The 19,605-nt window shown below is 38.0% G+C and overlaps 1 protein-coding gene and 1 long non-coding RNA gene across 3 annotated transcripts; one reads left to right on the top strand and one right to left on the bottom strand.

Moving 5' to 3' along the window:
* Positions 1-6,443: 6,443 nt before the first annotated feature.
* On the bottom strand, positions 6,444-14,850 carry SSTR3 (somatostatin receptor 3). The gene is made up of 2 exons (XM_026693294.2): positions 14,726-14,850; positions 6,444-8,070 (listed from the first exon to the last, which is right to left on the bottom strand). Exon 2 carries the CDS (start codon positions 8,014-8,016, stop codon positions 6,784-6,786), a length of 1,233 nt encoding a protein of 410 aa, XP_026549079.1. The 5' UTR covers positions 8,017-8,070; positions 14,726-14,850; the 3' UTR covers positions 6,444-6,783.
* LOC148130229 (uncharacterized) lies at positions 14,698-17,637 on the top strand. Of its 2 annotated transcripts, none has more exons than XR_015750119.1 (3): positions 14,698-15,039; positions 15,595-15,667; positions 15,982-17,637. It is a non-coding gene; the product is annotated as an uncharacterized LOC148130229 (long non-coding RNA). The 2 variants fall into 2 exon arrangements; XR_015750120.1 differs by lacking the exon at positions 14,698-15,039 and adding an exon at positions 15,069-15,423.
* The last annotated feature ends 1,968 nt before the right edge of the window (positions 17,638-19,605 follow it).

Below are 19,605 nucleotides of genomic sequence, written 5' to 3'. Positions count from 1 at the left end.
CTGCAGCATTTTTGTATTGCACAATATGCAAGTAAGATTGGACCCTTAAGGCTATTCAGGCTGGAGGAGCAAAAATGTGAAAGTCTGGAGCTGTGAATGTCAAATGGAGTAAGAAAAGCCTGACAGTTCACTCAACTCCCACGCCATGCTCTCTCAGCCTTGTCCAGATGGAAAACTCAGGAAGATAGAGAGTACCAGACCTTGCTTCAACTCACTGTTGGTAGCACTAGGCAGAACTCTGCAGACTCATCCAGGGATATTTTTATAGAAATGTAAATCTACTAATTTATTTCCCGATATAGGACTTCAAACATACCCATGGAGGCATATAGAGGTGGGCGACAAACAAGTTTACACGCTCACATACACATATAATAAATGTCATTTTTCTGTGATGTAGTGCTTAAATTCAGACCAAAAAAAAGCAGTTCTTGACTCACAGTGCTGAAAAAAGATATCTTGGCTTTGGAACCTGGCTCACATTGCACTAAGTTGCAATAACATTATTTGGTGACTTTTGTCTCTTCATTATCTTTCCATCTAATCTATGTTGAAAGGAAGAAAATTATCCCATACACCATACATTTTCATAGGAAAGACACAGTGCAAATAGAAAGCATGTATTGCTACATTTTGTCTGCAGTTATGTGCCAGAATTCATGTCCTTTGTTTATTTGCTTTAAAAAAGAATCTTCCATGTAGTTTTCTTTTAATTAAACAAATGAACAAAACTGATTAAAATATCAAAGGTAAAATCCTTTTGAAATTAACTACATGTATTTTCATTCATACAGAGGAAGTTTTGAACTTTTATTTCCGGAGAAAACCATTAATCCCTTCCTTCCCTCCCTCACTCCCTCCCTTCCGAAAAACAAGTGCATTTTGTAGGATTTGTAACATATTTTTTCTGTCCAACTTTTAAATTACTTCTCTCTCTACAGAATCCGTAATGATGCTGTACATGTATACTCAGAAAAGATATTGAATGACAGTGGGGATATCAGATAGTTATTGCTATTAATCTATTTATAGAGTTGGAAAATGAATGAACAAGAAAAAGGAAAGGGGATTTTAAGAAAAAAGAAATCAAAGGAAAACTGGATGATTGCACTGTTAATAACAGCTCGTCAAACCTGGTGAAATGAAAAATTGATCCCCTTCAGTTTCTCCATGCACATACAGAGAATGTGGAAAGGGTAGAACTGTATACATCAATGTTGGATCCACACTTTTCCACTCTTTTCCTTTGGGGTGCACTTTCTTTGTTGCTACATCTTCCCCCAATGTTAGTCCCCCCTCAAGATCTTGATGGCCCCAAACTTGTTGGCCTCTCTCAAAGCATTAGATTTAGAAATTTTCCAGGCATTGCAGTCAGGAGGTAAATGAGACTTGTTGGATGATTGTGGAGTCATCATTTCAGTGATATAAGTGGCAGGATTCCTTTTTTATTCCATGCGTATGACATATATTATCATGTCGGTATCTTGCTTCTTGAATTGCACTATTGTTTTAGTTTTAGCCCTCTATGCCACCTAGAGTCACTTCAGTGAGCTGAGTGGCTATATAAATTTTTTTTTAAAATCAATAAATGCTTGATGGTTTGTATACGAGAATCTTGTGTCTTTGACATTATCAGTCAGTCTTGTACTGGGTGGGAGTGAGGTGTGCAGGTAAAATTTGGAACTTTTGAACCTTTTAAAATAAAGTCACTTTTAAAACAAAGTGTTCAGGAATATTTCTTGTTTCGCTACAAGCATTCCAAAATGGGAGTCTCTGAAATTAAGTGCCTTTCTACTTTCAACTTATTTCAACTTATCTTGGGGTTGTTATGGCTGCAATAAATTATTTTTCCTATTTTTTTCACCCTTTTATTTTGTAATCTATTCAAGAAGAGAAACGTTCCATTCTCTATAAATGTAAATACTTAATAATCTTGTTATCTTGCCTAACTCTGTCCTATTCCATTCCATCCAAAGGCAGAATGATCTGTATTTGAACCCATGCCAGAAATGTTTTTTTCATTTGTGTATCAAGACCTTCAAGTTAGCTCCAATGTTGCCTATTGATAACAAAGCACTTGGAACCCTATTTTTTTAACAGCGAGTTTCAAATTATACAGTATGTCAAACTTAGGAGCTTTGTGCCTCTCTGATGACAGTATAATGTAATTTGGGAGGATTTGCAGAGGACAATTGTTGGGAGAGTTTAAGCTGATATACTGTTCCCGGTCAGATGCCCAACAAAACTTAAAAGCAAATTGGGAGATGGCGAGAAGACTTTTGCAGGAAGCAAGCTGTGTTTGGTGTTTTCATGTTAATGTCTTAGGGATTAGGGAACAGAACCACAAGGTGAAATACCACACTAATTTGTGTTTGACCTCCAGACATCCACAGACATAAGGGATCCCCTGCAACTTTAATTAGAAGCTTGTTCTCACAACTTCTGTTTTTTAATGAGCAATTTTCTGATAAGCACAGCAATATATTACCAATGAAGCAGCACCCTCCCATTGTGACCCTGCAAGGTTTCACACAATCAGTGTGGAATTTTAAAACTCATAATACCACAGGCATGATTATATGCTGCTTGTTCAGAAATAAGAGCCACTGAATTTTCTCTCTGGTTTATGAGAGTTTTGTTGCTTTTTATACATTTATTATGCTCCTGTTGTTCCCAGAATTCTTTCCAAAGCTACAGTAATAAATGCCATACCCAGCCGATAACCCTTACAATATTGCCCAACACTGTAATTATATTGGCAGTGCAGGTCAGGACACATATTTGATCAGTTTTGTTTTCTTTAGACCAACAACACTGAATCAGCTGTGAAAATGCCACCATTTTAGCAACCTCACCCATAGGCACATTTGAAAGGCCATGTGATATTCTTTCACTTTTTCATCACCCCTTAACTATCTAACTTAAGAGGCTGGGATATGATGGAGTAAATTATGGCATTTTAAATGATATGTATATGGGCTCTCTGGGTATGTCTGCATATTCTTCCTCCACAACCCAAAGCAAGATAAAATGCAGGACAAAGACTGCTTTTACATCAGATAAAACCTGTGTCTTTGATGTATTCAGGGTCCCTCACACAGTTGTTTTTAATTATTATAAGATTGAAAAGATGAAGGAAATGCCCAGATTCCATCTAACTGGAGTCTCAAAGACAGAAATTGACCATATGTTAAGTATACAAACTGTGCTGTGAGGAAAAGGTATAATTTGAGTTGATTGCTGTACAAGTACAATATTTTCCTCAAATCCCTTCTCGTCACTTCAAACCCACTAGATGAAGTGAATCTTGTATGGTCTCCTTTTCTCATGTCTTCCAAAGTCTCCTCTGAAGGATGGTGTCCAAAATCACATACAGAAATTTGAATTATAGTAGGGTATCTTAGCAACCAGAGAGATGGAAAAGTTCAAGGTATAAAGCTGAAGTAAAGCCCTATAACAACTGAAGGAGATGGGACTGTGTGCCCACTTGCTCACCCTCCCACATTTTTCAAGCCTTGTATGTAATGTCCCATGTGTGTTACATGACTTCAGAAGTGCTGCTTTTTATATCTGCACAACAGGTAGAAATTCAAGAAACAACAATTTCCTGATAGGAAGAACGTTACTATCAAATTTCAGCTTACTAGGAAGATTCTGGTTCAGGCAATTTGATTTGAAAAATGTCAATAAAATTTAAAGAAGCACAAATGACAGCACCAAATATCTGTGGAGAGTGGTGACTATTCCCAATGCATCCATTTCCATTACTCTATTGAACTGTTGTTAATACAATAAACTTCTATCTTATAACCTTTAAAGACATAGAACTATTACTGGAGCGGAAAAAAGGGGATAGTACCAGGGGTGGGATCCGAACGGTGTAACTACTGGTTCAGTGATTTTGCATTTTGCGTGCACGTGTATATCATTGTCAGCTAGCTGCCTGGACAGCTATGCAGCACAGTGCACAGGTGCGCAGCATTTGAAAAAGCACTTTTTTCCTGCTTTTTCAACTGCAGCTGTGCCATGCAAAGCAGCTGCGGTTGAAAAAGCAGGAAATAAAGATCAGGTAAGAGCCTGGGTGAACAGGTGGGGCATAACAGCAGCAGACATAGAACCAGTTCTATGTATGCTCTCTGTCTGCTGCTCTTCAGAGCTACCATTCTACAGAGGTGGACAGAATTGGTAGAATCTCACCCCTGGATATTACTATTCCACTAGAAGAGAATCATGTTGCTCAGGTTGAACGGTGTATCCCCTGATTTTCAGGGCTTTGGTCTTTCAAAGATTTGGTTGTGAGACCATGTTTATGAAACTGGACTCATCAGATCAGTTGGGATTGTTGCTAGTGTACCAGTCTCCCTGTTGCATGGCAACCTCCCTGCCTGAGCTGCTTCAGGCCATCTCAGAGTTGGTAGTGAAGTTCTCCAGGCTTATGGTCCCAGGAGACTCCAACCCACCATGGACCTACCCCAAATTATCTTGGTTCTGACTCAGGACAGTGGTCACACAGCAGATATAATCTTGTTGGAGCAATGGCAATGTGATCTGATGGGGGATTTAGCATTATCCTCCCTGCAATGTGCTCTACACAGACTACACTTGTGCAGAACTCAACTGCGCTGGCCCATGTTACATCACTGTTCTGTGAGCTGTACTATCTGTAAGTTTGCTTCCAGGTCCACTTCAAGATGTTGGTTATTACCTTTAAAACCTTCCACACCATGGCTATCTGAGAAACCAGCTCTCCTTGAGGGGATTAGCCACTTCACCCACACCGGCAGAAGGAGCATTCTGTAGACCCCAACAGCCAAGGAATTTTGGCTGGTGGGGTCCAGAAGAAAAGCCTTGTCTCCTGTGGCTCCCACCCCCTGGAGAATTCCCTCCCCCCTTTCACATCCTATTCCACCCATTTGGCCTTCCAAAAGGCCTTGAAGATATGGCTATGCCAACTAACCTGGGGTCCCAATGGGAATGTGGCAATTTGGAGGTGGCTAATGGAGTAGATAACACCTCAGTTTCTCCCTGAGTGCATTTTGCTCCCTCCTTCTCTATCCTGCTTGGTTTTATTTTAATTAATTTTTAAATGCAAGATCCTAATATTTGTTTTAATGTTTTATAATGCATTTTATTCAATGACTGTAAGTCGCCTGGAATTGCCTTTGGTGAGATGGGCAATATACAAGTTTGATAAATAAAATAATAAATAAATACTAGATTAATATGCTGGTGGGAAAATATTTATTGTATTTGTTTCCTGAAATGAATTGTTTATCCAAAGCACTGGATATTAGTGTTTCTTAAAAACAAATATATCTCATTTTGTGTTTGCTTGTTTGCATGCTATCAAAAGACTGCATTGCAGGTGTGGGCCTTTACGTTTTAAAAGAAATATTTTACTGCAATAACCAGTCAGCAATATAGCCCAATATAGTTCTGAAGCAGGAAAGTTGTTTCCAGTTTGTCACAGGTTGCACTCATAACTCTCAGCAGCACTTTGAAGAAGCCCCACCCTTTTCTTGATTTTGAAAGGATGGTTACATTTTGGATGGCTACCATTGATGGGCAATCACACTTAATAAAGGTAAAGGTTTTCCCTGTCCAGTTTTGTCCAATTCTAGGATGCGTGCTTATTTTTGTTTTTCAGCTGAGGGAGCCAAGCATTGTCCAAAGACATTTCTGTGTTCATGTCGCCAGTAGGACTATACGCTGAGTGCATGGAATGCTGTTACCTTCCCATCAAAGTTTATCTACTCACATTTGTGTGCTTTCAAACTGCTAGAGGGGCAGGAGCTGGGGCAAGTAACAGGAGCTCACCCCATTTTCAGCTGACAAACTCAGCGTCTTTAACCACTGAGCCATCATTCCCCCTAAGTACAATTATACCACATCCAAAAACATTTCCTTTTTAGAGATCTGAATACTGCATATTAGATTGCAAAAATTCCAAATAACCACTAAAAGGCAAAAAGGAGACATTTCTATGTTTCCTTGTTGACATGTGGTAAAGATCCAGAATTTGAGACCAAGATGTACTAGGCCAGGGATGTCAAACTGGTGGCCCATGGGCCAGATGCATCACATGCAGGCCACGCCCACCAGAACTCTGCAAAGGGGGGAAATGTTGCGATACCTCACGTGATGGCAACATGATGCCACACATTTGACACCCGTGTACTAGGCCTAATTGTAAATAGACTTCTGTTTATCTATAAGGAGTAAGGAAGATGACTTTGACAAGATATGTTGGGACCTATACCACAGGAATGGAACATTTTTGAATTCTGCAATGAGATAACATTTGGAAGTGCTTCAGTATTCCTATTTAATTAAACAATATGATGGAGGAGGAGGTACAATCACACATGCAAGCTTCTGTTGTTGTAGCTGGACTCAATAAAAGTAGCTTAAGCCTTCCAGTGGAGTGGAATTTCTAAGTCTGATCTCTCTAGAACAGCTGGCAAATTTAGTTGAACTTTTGCTTAGCAGTTGATTCCAATTATCAATTTCTGAGCATTTGCAAAGGACAAAGACAATTTTATCCCTACTTCTAACCTTAATGATGGGTCAACTCCGTTCTCAGAAATACCATTCTGTTCAATTATTCTGTTTTATAGAAAAAGTTATGGTCATGTTAGTAGAGTACCTTGTTTCAAAAAGACATCACATGACTGGTTATTACTATAAAACTCCTTAATTTATGAATTATTCTTTTTAAAAAAAATATTAACACGAGTCTCTGCCAGGCAATTTCAGGAGAAATATAGATCCATTTCCCAATTACTATAAACAGCTGATGTTAACTATGTTGGGCTTCTCACAACTTATGGGCTCCTCAGTGTTTGGCTTGTGTTCACTGCCTCTTCCTGGCTCGCTGGCAGATTCACTCTCTTGCTGTCCTCCATTACCATTTTGGGTAATCTTGCTATTCTCCTTTACTTTAGCTAACATTTCTTCTTCTTCCTCCCCCTCTTCCTCTTCTTCCATATTATCTGCTGTTGTTGCCATGACTACTTCTTGGTTTTGCACTCGGCGGGAGGTTCTCAAGATGGCTTTGCGAAAACCCTGTTTGAACCGATAGGAGAGGAAGCCATAGATGATAGGATTGGTGCAACTGTTGGCATAGGGCAGGACAACAACCAGAAAGTAAATACCAAAGAGTGATGGTTCCTCAGGCAAAGTCCAGATGACATTGATGATGTTGAGCATATAGAAAGGAAGCCAACAGAGCACAAAGACTGCCACCACAATTACTACCATGCGGGTAATCCTCCGTTCAGAGCGTTTGCGTTTAGCTGTCAATGCTCGCACCTTTCTGCCTGATGAACGAACCTTGATGACAATAAGCAGGTAACACAAGCAGATAACCAGCAGTGGACCAAAGAAGCCAAGTGTAGCTGTGTAGATGATGAAACCAGCTTTCCATACTGAAGCAGGCTCAGGCCATTTAATGTGGCATGTACTCATACCATGGGGGACTTCTGAAAACACTACCACAGGCAGCACCACCACAGATGAGATTACCCACACAGTGGCACTGACAGTCTTAGCAACTCGTACTGTCCGCCATTTTGAGGATTTCACAGGGTGCACCACAGCCAGATAGCGGTCAATGCTCATCACGGTGAGGCAGAAAATACTAGTAAATTGGTTTATGGCATCCACAGCCATCACTAGACGACACATAAATGAGCCAAAAGGCCAATATGATAAAGCATTTTGTGCTGCCAAGAAGGGTAGGCCAAGCATAAACAATTCATCTGCCAGTGCCAAGTTGAAGATATAGATGTTAGTCACTGATTCACTCACGGAATGGCACAAAACCACATAAATGACTAGAGAATTTCCAGCTAGTCCTACAACACAAACAATGAGATATACCAGTGGAATAAGGACACCGCTAACATCTAGACCCAGACTAGAAGCTAGGGATAAATTTCCAGAAAGAAAGGCTGTACCAGATGTTGAATTCTCTTCCCAAAAAGCCACTGTGGTGGTGAAGTTGAAATTGTCCATGGCAGAAAAAGGAGGGGCAGGAAACAATTATCCACAGGATCCCTTTGGAAGACTCTGCATTTGAAAAGAACAGAAATAAATAATTTAACATTCATCTTATAATCCACAAGCATTCTAGATAGTTAATATGTAACTCTGCAGAGGACTCAAGATATGGAATAGCAAGTGATGGCCAGTGAATCTCATGACTACAGGCTAGAATTGTCTATATATCTCCATTGCTTCTAATTTTAACCATAGTGGAGATTTCTCTTTCAGCAACTCCTATTCCTGAGTTAAGGGACACTAAGAATTGAAATCAATGGTAAATTTTCAGAGAAAATTAATAGAATCTTGAAAAATAGGACAATCTTTACCTTTAGGATATCACAAGAGAGCAGATTGTTGTAAATAATGAGGTTGGGCATCAAACAGATCATGGGAACAACATGAAATCCCATCAAGTGGCTAGGCTTAGGTTCCATACTTAATAAAAATGAAAGTCAACAGCTACAACAGATAGAACTCTAATGTACATTAAGACATATTCTTCAACCAACTCAATCATCTTGCATTGTCAAAATTAAAGGCAAATCCAGGAGCTCATTCATAACACATGCTCAAGATGGTGTCTCTAAGAAGAGCAAGTCTTGTCAGCTAAATATTTAATTGATGCCAGTGTAGCCATAGAGAATCAGTTTGATGTTAAAGGCTCTGGCTGCAAATCAGGAGACTGTGAATTCTAGTCCTATCTTAGATATAAAACCGGTTAGGTGATTCTGAGCCAGTCAATCTCTCTCAGCTCTAAGGAGATAATGGCAAACCCTTTCCAAACACAATTTTTTTCAACCTGAGGACCAGAGTTGAACTTAAATTATCTACCAAGAGACACATTCCAAAATGTCAGTAAAGTAATGACTAAGAAGTGGATGATCAGGGCAAAAACTACATTTGGATAGGCCAGAAAAAAACAAAACAGAACATTTTCAGACAGGCATTTAAATTGCTTTCATTTAACTGATTATTTCCCATGTATTTAACAAAGTCTTGTTATTACTCCATTGTCAGTGAAAACCTTTGAAGGAACTCTTGTAATAATATCCCAAGGTTTTTTTTAATGGCTGCATGCAATACTGGCTCTCTAGTTATATATCAGTCTTATCTCCTGTCAGTCTACTTAAGAAAACAAAAAGAATAATGATTACAGGAGATTGCAGGGCATGGAAAGAATGAACACATGGTTTTATGATGGAATGAAACAGGGATAGGAAACTTAATCTCAGTTAGCCACTCCCAAAACACAACATAAGCCTAAGTATGATTGTCTAACCCATTGTATGTGCAGTACTTCAAACTTCGGGATATACTTTCTAAAAAAAAAAGACACTAAAACACATATATTAGAGAGCAGGCAACAAAAGAGGCACTAGAGATGCATATATAGTAAAAATAACATCCAGAAATGCTTTGCATTAGGGGACTTTTTACAACAAAATATTTGAAGCAAAACTGAACATAAAAATTACGAATTAGATGATATCAATACACAAACATCTATTCATGGCAAATGTTAAATCAGAAACTTATGGAAACTGAATAGAATACAGTTAAGACTTAAAATATGAAAATTGGTGATTAGATTATGAGTTATATGCAGAAGAGCCCATTTCCAGTCTAATGGAAAGACTAAGGCCAAAGAATTAGATCTTAACCTGGAGAATTCCTGAGATGACTTCCTACCTCAGTGGGAGAAATACTGTCATGATGTCGTCCTTCCCTTGGGTGATAATTGAAGAGTGGGAAGCTGCTGCCGAGAGAGGACTGTGCAGTGGAAGGATAGGAAGCAAGGAAAGCTGCAAAGTGCAGGACATGCACTCAGTCATTAATAAGGCAAGTGTAGGAACAACACTACCTACTCAACATTTTTGTCTTTTGAAATGAAAGTGAACCCATTATCTATCAGGCGAAGGGGTAATGGATGATCACTTTTCACACAGCACAGCTAAGTGCTTTATTTCCTTTACCTCAAATTTTTACTAAGCAATTTTCTTGTATTTGGAAGCCTGGGATTTCTTCTGCAAAGTCCTACCCAGGCAGCCTCAAGTTCGGAATACGCAGCTCTGGCTGGGTTGTAGTCTAAGATAGTTGGAAAGCATCACATTGGGAAGGCTAGAATAGACAGGAAACAATTTCCTATGATTACAGAGAATGATCCTTTCCCAGTGTTATGTGGGAAAAGTAGGACTTAAGCTTCTGCCTTCTGCATCCAAAGTTGACATTGTTCTCTCACCCAATGCCAAAAAGCATTTGGATATAAAGCCTATAGATCTATCATTAGAATAATGATGGTTATTAAACTATCAAAATATGACATTTCCATTTTTAAACACATACACACAGAGCATGCATATACAACCACAATCTTTAGGAACAATTAGAACATGCTGTTTGAAAGTCTGTCCCTATAAACCCTATAAACACATAGCTGGAGATGATGAAAGCTGAAAAGGATTATGTTTTTCTGCCATAAACATGTGCTATTATATAAAACATTATCTGAATGTAAGAATTCTAGAGAATTTTTTTTACCACACGATCAATCTATGGTGATAACATACATAAAGAACCCTTTCTTATAACAAGCATTGTGTCTACTTGCATTTGGCTGAACAACCACAATCTTTCAGATGCACCTTTGTAATTAGCTATGGATTGTACCATTGTACCAGATAGCATTGGGAGGGGACTGCAAAGAACAAGTAGTCCAACCCATTGCAATGGGCCAGAAAACCAATTAAACCATCCATTAGAGACTCATCTTAAAACCCTCCAGAAATGAAGAACCCACGTCCTCCAGAGATTGACTTTTGTATAGGATTACTTGTATGCATTTCATTGTGCAGGATATACAATCAACCTTATTTTGTACTGTCCATATTCTTCATATATGTAATGGCGCTGCCACCACACCAGGTGGTGTAATGATAAGTTTGAAAACCAAAACAGTAGTAACGTAGAATAGTATCTCCATACAGCATTGGGAGTGTTGTGTACCCTGAACACTCTCTGCATATATGTGAAGGTGGGGGATGGAATGTATATATGTAAGGATTAGCAAATCTGTGTGCCTTGGATATGTGGATGCACCGGATAGTCTTAAGGCAGCCCCTGGAGAGGAAAATGTTGGCTACTCATGGTTCAAAACTTCCAGAGGAGTTGTACCCTTCTCTTAGGAAATATTGAACACATGTAATATGTCACAAATATATGCTAAAATACATTAGTTTAGCTTTGATTATAATGTAGGACTTCCTCAAAAACAGAAAAACTTTCTCAAACCATGGCTTAAAGGCTATGAAGGATAATGAAAATACTTGGTGCATATTTTTGAACATTTTGATATCACATGCTTATTGATGTTTTGGTCTTCATCACTCCAATTCACCATGGAATAAAAAAAACATTCTTCCTTTATAAAAGGTATATCATTAATTACTGGGGTGAAAATGCTACAAATTAAGCTGTTTAAATTATTTTAAAAAACCAAATAGAGAATTAAAATGTGCATTTTTTTCTTAATGCAAAACATTCTCCATTATTCTAATGTTAATATTCAATTTGCAGCATGGCCATAAAACTCTCTTCTCTCAGTATCATTCTGTCTTTAAAATAATAGGTTATTTTCCTCCTCCCCATTTCCTAGCTCATTTGTAGAAATGAGTGTAACATATTGTGAAATCCCTAATATCCAGCTAAATTCAGTAATTTGTGTCTCTTAATAGTAATTAAAACAAAATGCAGAAAAACCATTGTCTTTTCACCATTCTTTGAATTGGGTTGACTTAAATATTGGACTTACAGTGAGTTAATTTGTCTTCTATTACCTTCTTCATTAAAAAAATCTGATGCTTGCAATAAATTATCTGATAAATTATTCTAGGGCAAGGCAGCTAACTCCAAAGCTGTAGAATGATGGTACAGTTACAATTTCCCCTTAACTACGTATATAGTTAGCCTATAGAACATTCTCTCTAGCCACTTATCTATCACTTAAAACTTGTATATATTCAGACAATGGTTGTAGCGGTTTCTGTTGTTATTTCTCATTATGAAATGTATAGAAAGGTGAATGAATATAACTGAAGATTTGGTAGACAAATGAAAACCATGGTTTTGAACCAAAGCATTAACAAGTGTAAATTATAGGGGTTTTCTCATTAGCTTATCTTGAGGGGAAGGCCAATGACATAATGACAGAGCATTGTCATACATACAGAAGATGCCAGATCAGTAACAATGTCTCTACATTAGTTTACAAACAGACTGAAATTCCTATTTAATAGTGAAGAGCTGGACTGTGCAAACTTTTTGAAGCAAAAAGGATCTTCAGAGGGTATGTGCAGTGTACAAAGCCAGGACAAAACATAAACTGAAAATGAACCTTTATGGTAAATTAAGTAAAGCTAACATTATTAAATTGTTTTTCTTAGTGCATTTTTCTCTGATCAAATAAAAATTACAGCTCAAGATAACTTTTAAAAACCATTTTGGAGCTGCCTGTCCTCAAAGTTTAAATAACTACATGGACTCCCAGGATTCAGATTATGGAGCTTTAATGTGGTTACTCAGTAATACAAGATGGCTTGTTGTCATGCTTATTGAAGAAAGCATTTGACATTCTGAACTGCTATAGATTTTAATTACACTTTACTCGCTGAATCTCTGTTGGTTTTAATTGGAGGTATCTATGGGGAAACATTAGAAATAAAAACTTGTAAATGGTGACAGCAGTTCAAAACACGGTATGAGTGCTAAAGTTGAGATATAATGCAATGCTTTAGGTAAGAAGTTTTTTGGGACATATATCTTAAGAATATTTTCCAAAGTTCTAGAAATAGCACTGGAAACCTGGCTTGGAAATGGGAATGTTATAGTCAAAACTAAAACTAGTATATGTTGAGGAGGAATAGCAGTGGGGTTTTTAGAGTGAGCCCTGAAAAATCAGCAATGTGGCTGCTCGTTAGAGAAACATTAAGAACATTGTTTAAAAAATACCAATGATGATCCAATTTACAATGCTTACAAAGAGAACAAAGAGAATGTGGTTTCTTACCAATACAGTACACTATTATTTGTTTGTAATTCTCCCCATCAGCTGTTGGACCATAAGCCAGGAAGCATTTCTAACTGCTTCAAGCTATATGGAAAGTAGGGGGAAATATTTTTTTCCTGGGATGAACAGCGACTGGTTAACTAGGAATTTGCAATGTTTCAGAAATAAACCACGGCCTTAAAGAAAAATATTTGGATCCCAAAGCACAAATTAGTAATAACCAGACCTTTGTCTTGTCCTCTCCCACAAGTCAACATATGCAAAATTCCAAAATGATGAAAATCAGATATGTTTATAGAATTCTTCAACCAGAACAAACCCATGATAAAATATTTGTGCAAAATTCTTTGCAAATGCCTATGTGTACAATTATTGGGCTCCATTTTGTCTAACAGTTTCCTTTAAAAATAATAATAATCAGGCATTCTTTTGTCGCCTCTACACACTTTTGCCATATTTTTACTGCATAGAAAAATAAGAGCAAAAGGCTGGACTTCTAATTGTGAGGCTATTAATCTCACCAGTGAGAAAATACTGTCACTGACTTATAAAGAAAAATGCCAAATTGCTTAAACCTGTATCTGAAGAAAGAAAACTCAAAGAATTCCATCTATATCACACTGTGAGCAAAGTCAACAATTTTGAACCATTGCAGTAGATCCATATATGCATAAGTGTGTTTGATATAGCAGTGGATACTTATTACCTTCCTTTTTTTGTGTGCCTTGGTTCCCAGTGACTGCTTGGACAGGCCCCAGTTACCTGCCATCAATTTCAGAAGTAGCTTACCAAGGGATTCTTCTTAGGGCTGAGAGAAAGTGACTGACCCAAGGTCATCCATCTGGCTCCATGTTTAAGGCAGAACTAGAAGTCACAGTCTCCCGGTTTCTGGTCTAATGCCTTTAAGCAACACACCAGACTGGCTCTCATGTTATGTTCCTCAGTAGAACCTTATCTAAAAAGACATGAAATCTGTTTCTGAAATTATTATGTCATCATGACTCTCTCCACATTGCCCATAATTTGTACTGGGGTTACCAATTTTTAAACTGTCTTGAAGAAATAGATGGGATATAAAGCTAAATAATAAATAAATAGAATTGCTGCACCCTAGACCAACCTCTAACTACTCCCCATCCCACCTACTCACCTATCCCCGGCCAGGCTACTCTACAGATAAAGCTTCTGTCCTAAACATTTTTACAATCTCAAGATTGTAATCTTCTTCCTACCGGTTATCCAGGGAAAAACTCTTTAAAAAGACAAGGAACTTTTCTGAAGTACATAGCCAGTTGCATGACAGAATGAAATGAATGACAACAGGTAGGTATACAGCGGATAGATCTGGGAAAACATAAACTCGTGACAAAAGTGAATTTGATAAATCAGAAAACCCCCTCATTCATCCACCTTACCCTTTTCCCTTTGTGATTCAAAACCAATAAATATTAGAAAGAACACCCCCCCAAGTAAAAACTTTACTTATCAGAAGGAGATGGAAGAGGGAGAGGCACAGAACAGAAAGCACCAGTTGCCCAGGTCTCAAAGTAAAGTTTTGCATGCAATTGAATGTGAAGGGAAAAAAATCAGGGACAGCAGGCTGTGCCAGGTACTCACAGATTCAACAAATGAAGGATATCTGCCTTCACTTGACAGGATGATATTTCATCTTCTTCTGTCTTCCTCTTTCTTTTATATCAGGAAAAAAAGGGAAAGGAATGCCTGAATCCAGTGTCTTTTACATCGGACCAAGAAGCCTTTTTATCTCTTTAACTTTCCTTCTCCTTTCAAGCACCTGGTTATCTTTCTGTTGGCTGGTCCTCCTGGGCTGACATACCTTCTCCTGGCCCCTTTGCTCCCACATCGGCCTGCCTGCCTGCTTGCTGCCTGCCTTTAATACTCTCCCACCTGGTCTTCTCCAGTCACTGCAGGTAAGAAAAGCTCTTTTCTAGCTTCTAATGTGTGGAGCCCAGCCCGGCTCTCCCGCTGAATGAAGGGAGAGGGGGGGTGGTGGAGGAGGTGTGGGCTGCTTGTCTCACAGGGTTAGGCAGATCAAGATGTATGTCAGTTGCGCCTGGGAATGGTGCCACCAGCCAATCGGCATCGATTTAGAGAGAGCAGGCAGGAGGAAAAGGAGAGAGAGAGAGAGAGAAAGAGGGAGAGATTGGTGGAGTGACAGAGGGATTATGATAGAAGGAAAGTGCATGGAGGGGAGGAGGAAGAGGGGGTGTGAGGGGGTGTAAGAAGAAAAAAGGAAGCAGGAGGGGATGTGCAATTATAACAGATGGTGACAGAGCAAGAAAGAGAGGAGAGAGGTAAGGGGGGGAGAGACAGGGGACGGGGGGGAATATGGAAAGAAGCTCAGTGATGCTCCTGGAGGGTTGCGGAGAAGAAAGGTCTCCAATCTAGAGCTAAGCATTCATTGTGAAGGCTGGATTTCTTGCCTGTGCCTATTGATTTCTATTTGTGATTTTATTTCCATCCAGGATTTCTGTGAAGTTTTACAGACTTATACATTCAGAATTCCTTGCTATAATGCCTGCCTGTCAGGGATGCCAGGTATACCTCCACCATCCAACTTGTTAATTTATAAATATGCTTTGGCCTTTCTTAATTTGATGTTATGCAACTTGTTTATATGTGCCTACTGAATTGGGGGTGGGGCAGGGGAGGGACAGCACTTTTATAAGTGATATTTAATGCAACTGCTTTGTATTTCTAATCTCTCTAGCTGCAGTAATAAGTCGTAATTGGTTCAAAAAGTAAATCCGGTATATTAATTTGTTTTTCTTCAATTTCTTCTTATGATTAATAAGCTATAAATTGATTGCTTTGCTTAATCTAACCAATGTTATTCTGCATTCTCTTTACAGCTACAATATGCAGAGGAGATTCATTCTGAAGATGCAAATGAAGAAAACATGTCATTAGTAGTTCATTAGATATCCTATAATATTTAAATTGACAGTTGTCAATATTTTAACATGCAGATGTGCTATGAATGCTCTTCTTCCCCCTCTAACAGTGATTAGCCAATATGCTACATGGAAAAACAGTTGTGTGATTGCCTGTCATATTCTGGGCAAAATCATATGTGAATAAATGTCAATTTTTTGGCTGCTTTTTAGGATTATAAATTAAAATATTCAAAGGGTCCCCCACCCCCATGCACAGAGTATGCTTCTATGAATGGACTTGTTTATATGCTTGTTAATTTTGCATTTTGCTGACATATTTGTCTAACCACACTTTGGATTAATAAACTGAGATGTCTTTTCTGTCCTCCTTCATTTTATCATAATTTCATATTACATCTTTAAAAAAGAAACAATTTGGAACAGGTTTTGACTTGAAAAACCATATCATGCGATGGATTTCTGATTCAGAATTGTGCTTAAGCTGACAATTGGAGATCTCTAATTTGGACAAAGCAAGTAACTGTGACAAATTGGAGATTTCCAGTTTCCCAAAGAAGGGAGGAGATAAGAGGGTCCAAATGAACATCTATCTGACATTATCATCTGCAAGTGGATTATCATTATCATTTCTGCCCAGTGGATTAATTCATAATTAACTTCATGATATATCTAGATATCGAGGACTTGTTTGCCTTCTGGTTTATCCTGACTGGCAATTTTGGATGAGGGTACCATAGTTCACTGGTGGATCTCTGACCAAGCTTAGCTAGATGAGCTGCTGATGGCTAAAAAATTTTAAAATAATATGAAATTAACTGGACCTTGTTTTCATCTTTTCTCATAATTCTTGATTGCTTATTACAAATTAACTATACCTTAATTATCAGGACCTTACCTACTGTTTTATTAGGTAGCAACATCTGGCTGCCTTTGGTACAGAAGCTAAATGTGTCAGAGCTCATTAATACTTGGTTGGGAAATTACGAGAGAATATAGTGTCATAGGCTAGGGTGGAAAGATGTCAATGGCAACAAATTAATTTACTTAAATGAAATCAGCATGGTTTTTGGTCAGATTTGGAGACATTGTCTTTATAACAGTATAAGAGTCCCTAGGTATGCAGTTTTGTTCTGATTACTCTAATTTCAGAGGCAGTGAAGACAAAGATGTGAAAGAATTGCAACTTATTTTTAGGAAACTAAAATATAGCCCTATCCTGATCATTTGATAATAGATAACGCTTCTCTACTCCAAATCCACTTTACTGTAGGATGTAATCCTCATAAATATGCAGAGGGGAAGATTTTTTGCTTCACTGTTTGATTATATAGATAGGCTGCTGTTATGATAATGATGTAATTCTTAAATATGAATTTCTATGCATGTTCACTTTTTAAAAGAATCATCTTTTCCAAGACACTTAATATTATCCCCTTTGCCCAAAAATATCAAGGAAATTATACTTGTAAAACACAGGATAGGAGAATGTAAAGGGGTGCATGGGATGTTTATTGTCTGTTCCACCTTTGAAATAAGTAAATATATTATTAAATATATTATTATCTAACCAAAGGATGTCCTTTAAAAACCATGTGTTCAAGGCAACCCAAGTGTGCCATTAAAAAAGAACAGAACATGTCAGCTATTTTCTTCTGTCTCTACATGATTTGTGTGTGCGAGTGTGTATTTTCAGAGAATCTGCCTTTTGATTCCCTTGGCATTTATCTAGAGATCAACAACACCCACCTTTTTTTGCTTCTGCCTATCTGTTTCTTTCCAGCTCCTGGATTTGTCCTTCATCTCCTGCTTATAGCCCACCTTTTTCTGCTTTGCTCAAGGGAGTTTGTTTTCTGTGTTTATACTGTAGCTGCAAGGTTCAGAAGACCCAGTATAGAAACTATTCCACATGAATGTGGAACAGAGCTTAGCTTTGTATTGTTTTTCTGGTGTCCATTAAGATAGCATTAATGTTTTGATAGCTACACTTTTCCAAAACAGTAAAGTTACTCTGTCTTCTATTTTAATACATTTGAGATTATGTTGTTTATTGCTCCATTTAAAGATAGACTATGAAGAAAAAGGAAACTGTCAGTCAGAGCTGAATTTCCATTTTCTTCCCAACAGTATTTTACTTTCCATGTAGCAAGAATTATATACATTTTTCTAAAAAAGAATGTAAATAACTTTTAAGTACAAGAGCTGCATGCCCCAAAATGGTGTATGCTGAGGAAAACAATTATGTGGTCATTTCCCTCTATAAATCTTGAAAGAAGCATATGTGGAATCTCTTCAACCACAGTCTAATCCCCCAATTCATCTAAAATTGTATGCCCTTAACAATATTTTTCCTTCCCATCTTTTTTTTTCTTTTTTTAACTGTTTTACCTTGGAAAGACCTTGGAAATTCTGAAGCATACAATGGGTTTATTCAGTTGTCTCGCCAGCATTCTTGCGTCCCGTTTACTGAGATGAGATGAGATGCGATCCACAGGGGCTTCTAGTCACATATGTTTGAATGCACATAAAGCATTTCATCATTTGGAAATTTATAACCCAGATCCCATTTCTACTTGTGAGTAAAGGAAGGAGAATAGATCAACTCATAACTCCCCATCGAACACAGGTGGGATCCTTTGACACAGTCTGGTAGGAGGTTTTGGAGAGAAGGTACTTAATGTCATCTCTTTTCCTTTCCTTCACCAAATTCTGTCAAGGCATAAATCTTAACAATGGCATAGGATGAGCATGCTCCTTGGAGCATAGGCCAATTTTGGCATCTTTGTAAAATTCTAGTTAAATAATCCATAGCAATAACAATAGCACTTAAACTTATATACTGTTTACAGCCCTCTCTAGGCCATTTACAGAGTCAGCATATTGCCCCCAACAATTTGGGCCCTCATTTTATCCACCTTGGAAGGATGGAAGGCTGAGTCAAACTTGAGCCTGCTGAGATTTGAACCGCCAAATTGCAGTCAGCCAGCAGTCAGCAGAAGTATCATGCAGTACTGCAGTCTAACCATTGCACCACGGCGGCTCAGTGACATTATTTTGTTTTGGGAATGTTTGCTTTATGTCTAGCTTTATAAGAAGAAGATATAGTATGGGTTTCATCTGAGCAGCGATCTCCAGATGGGCATTCCCATCTTTGGCTAGAGATCTTGGGGTGATTTTTTTGCACACAAAACATGTAATTTGACAAGTGAACGCCAGTTAATTTTTGCATGCAAACCTGTAATTGACCACTCAATTACAGTCTTTGTCTCATCTAATTCACATGAAAAAAGAACATAGACAAATCAAGCATTCTATTTGGCACAGCAGGCTAGGCATCCCATCCACGTGGTACTGATGAAGAATTGACATTAAGCAACTTGCAGCAGTTAATCTATAAAATGCCTTATAGGTATAATTTTGTGCTATGTTTTTTTGTAAGAAGTGTTTATCTGGGTGAGGATAGTGTCTTCTTGATTGTATCTGAACTTTGTTTCAGCTAATAAAGTCTGTAGCAACAAAACTATGAGAAAATGGCACCTTTGGCAAATTAGCCAAGAATATTATCTTACTGATCATTTAATA

The sequence above is a fragment of the Notechis scutatus genome, chromosome 6 (assembly GCF_049901735.1).
Source record: "Notechis scutatus isolate UNSWTSFEM ecotype Mainland chromosome 6, rNotScu1.2, whole genome shotgun sequence".
Lineage (NCBI taxonomy): Eukaryota > Metazoa > Chordata > Lepidosauria > Squamata > Elapidae > Notechis > Notechis scutatus.
Note: the sequence above shows the minus strand (reverse complement) of the source record. Positions and strands in the feature narration are given on the sequence as shown.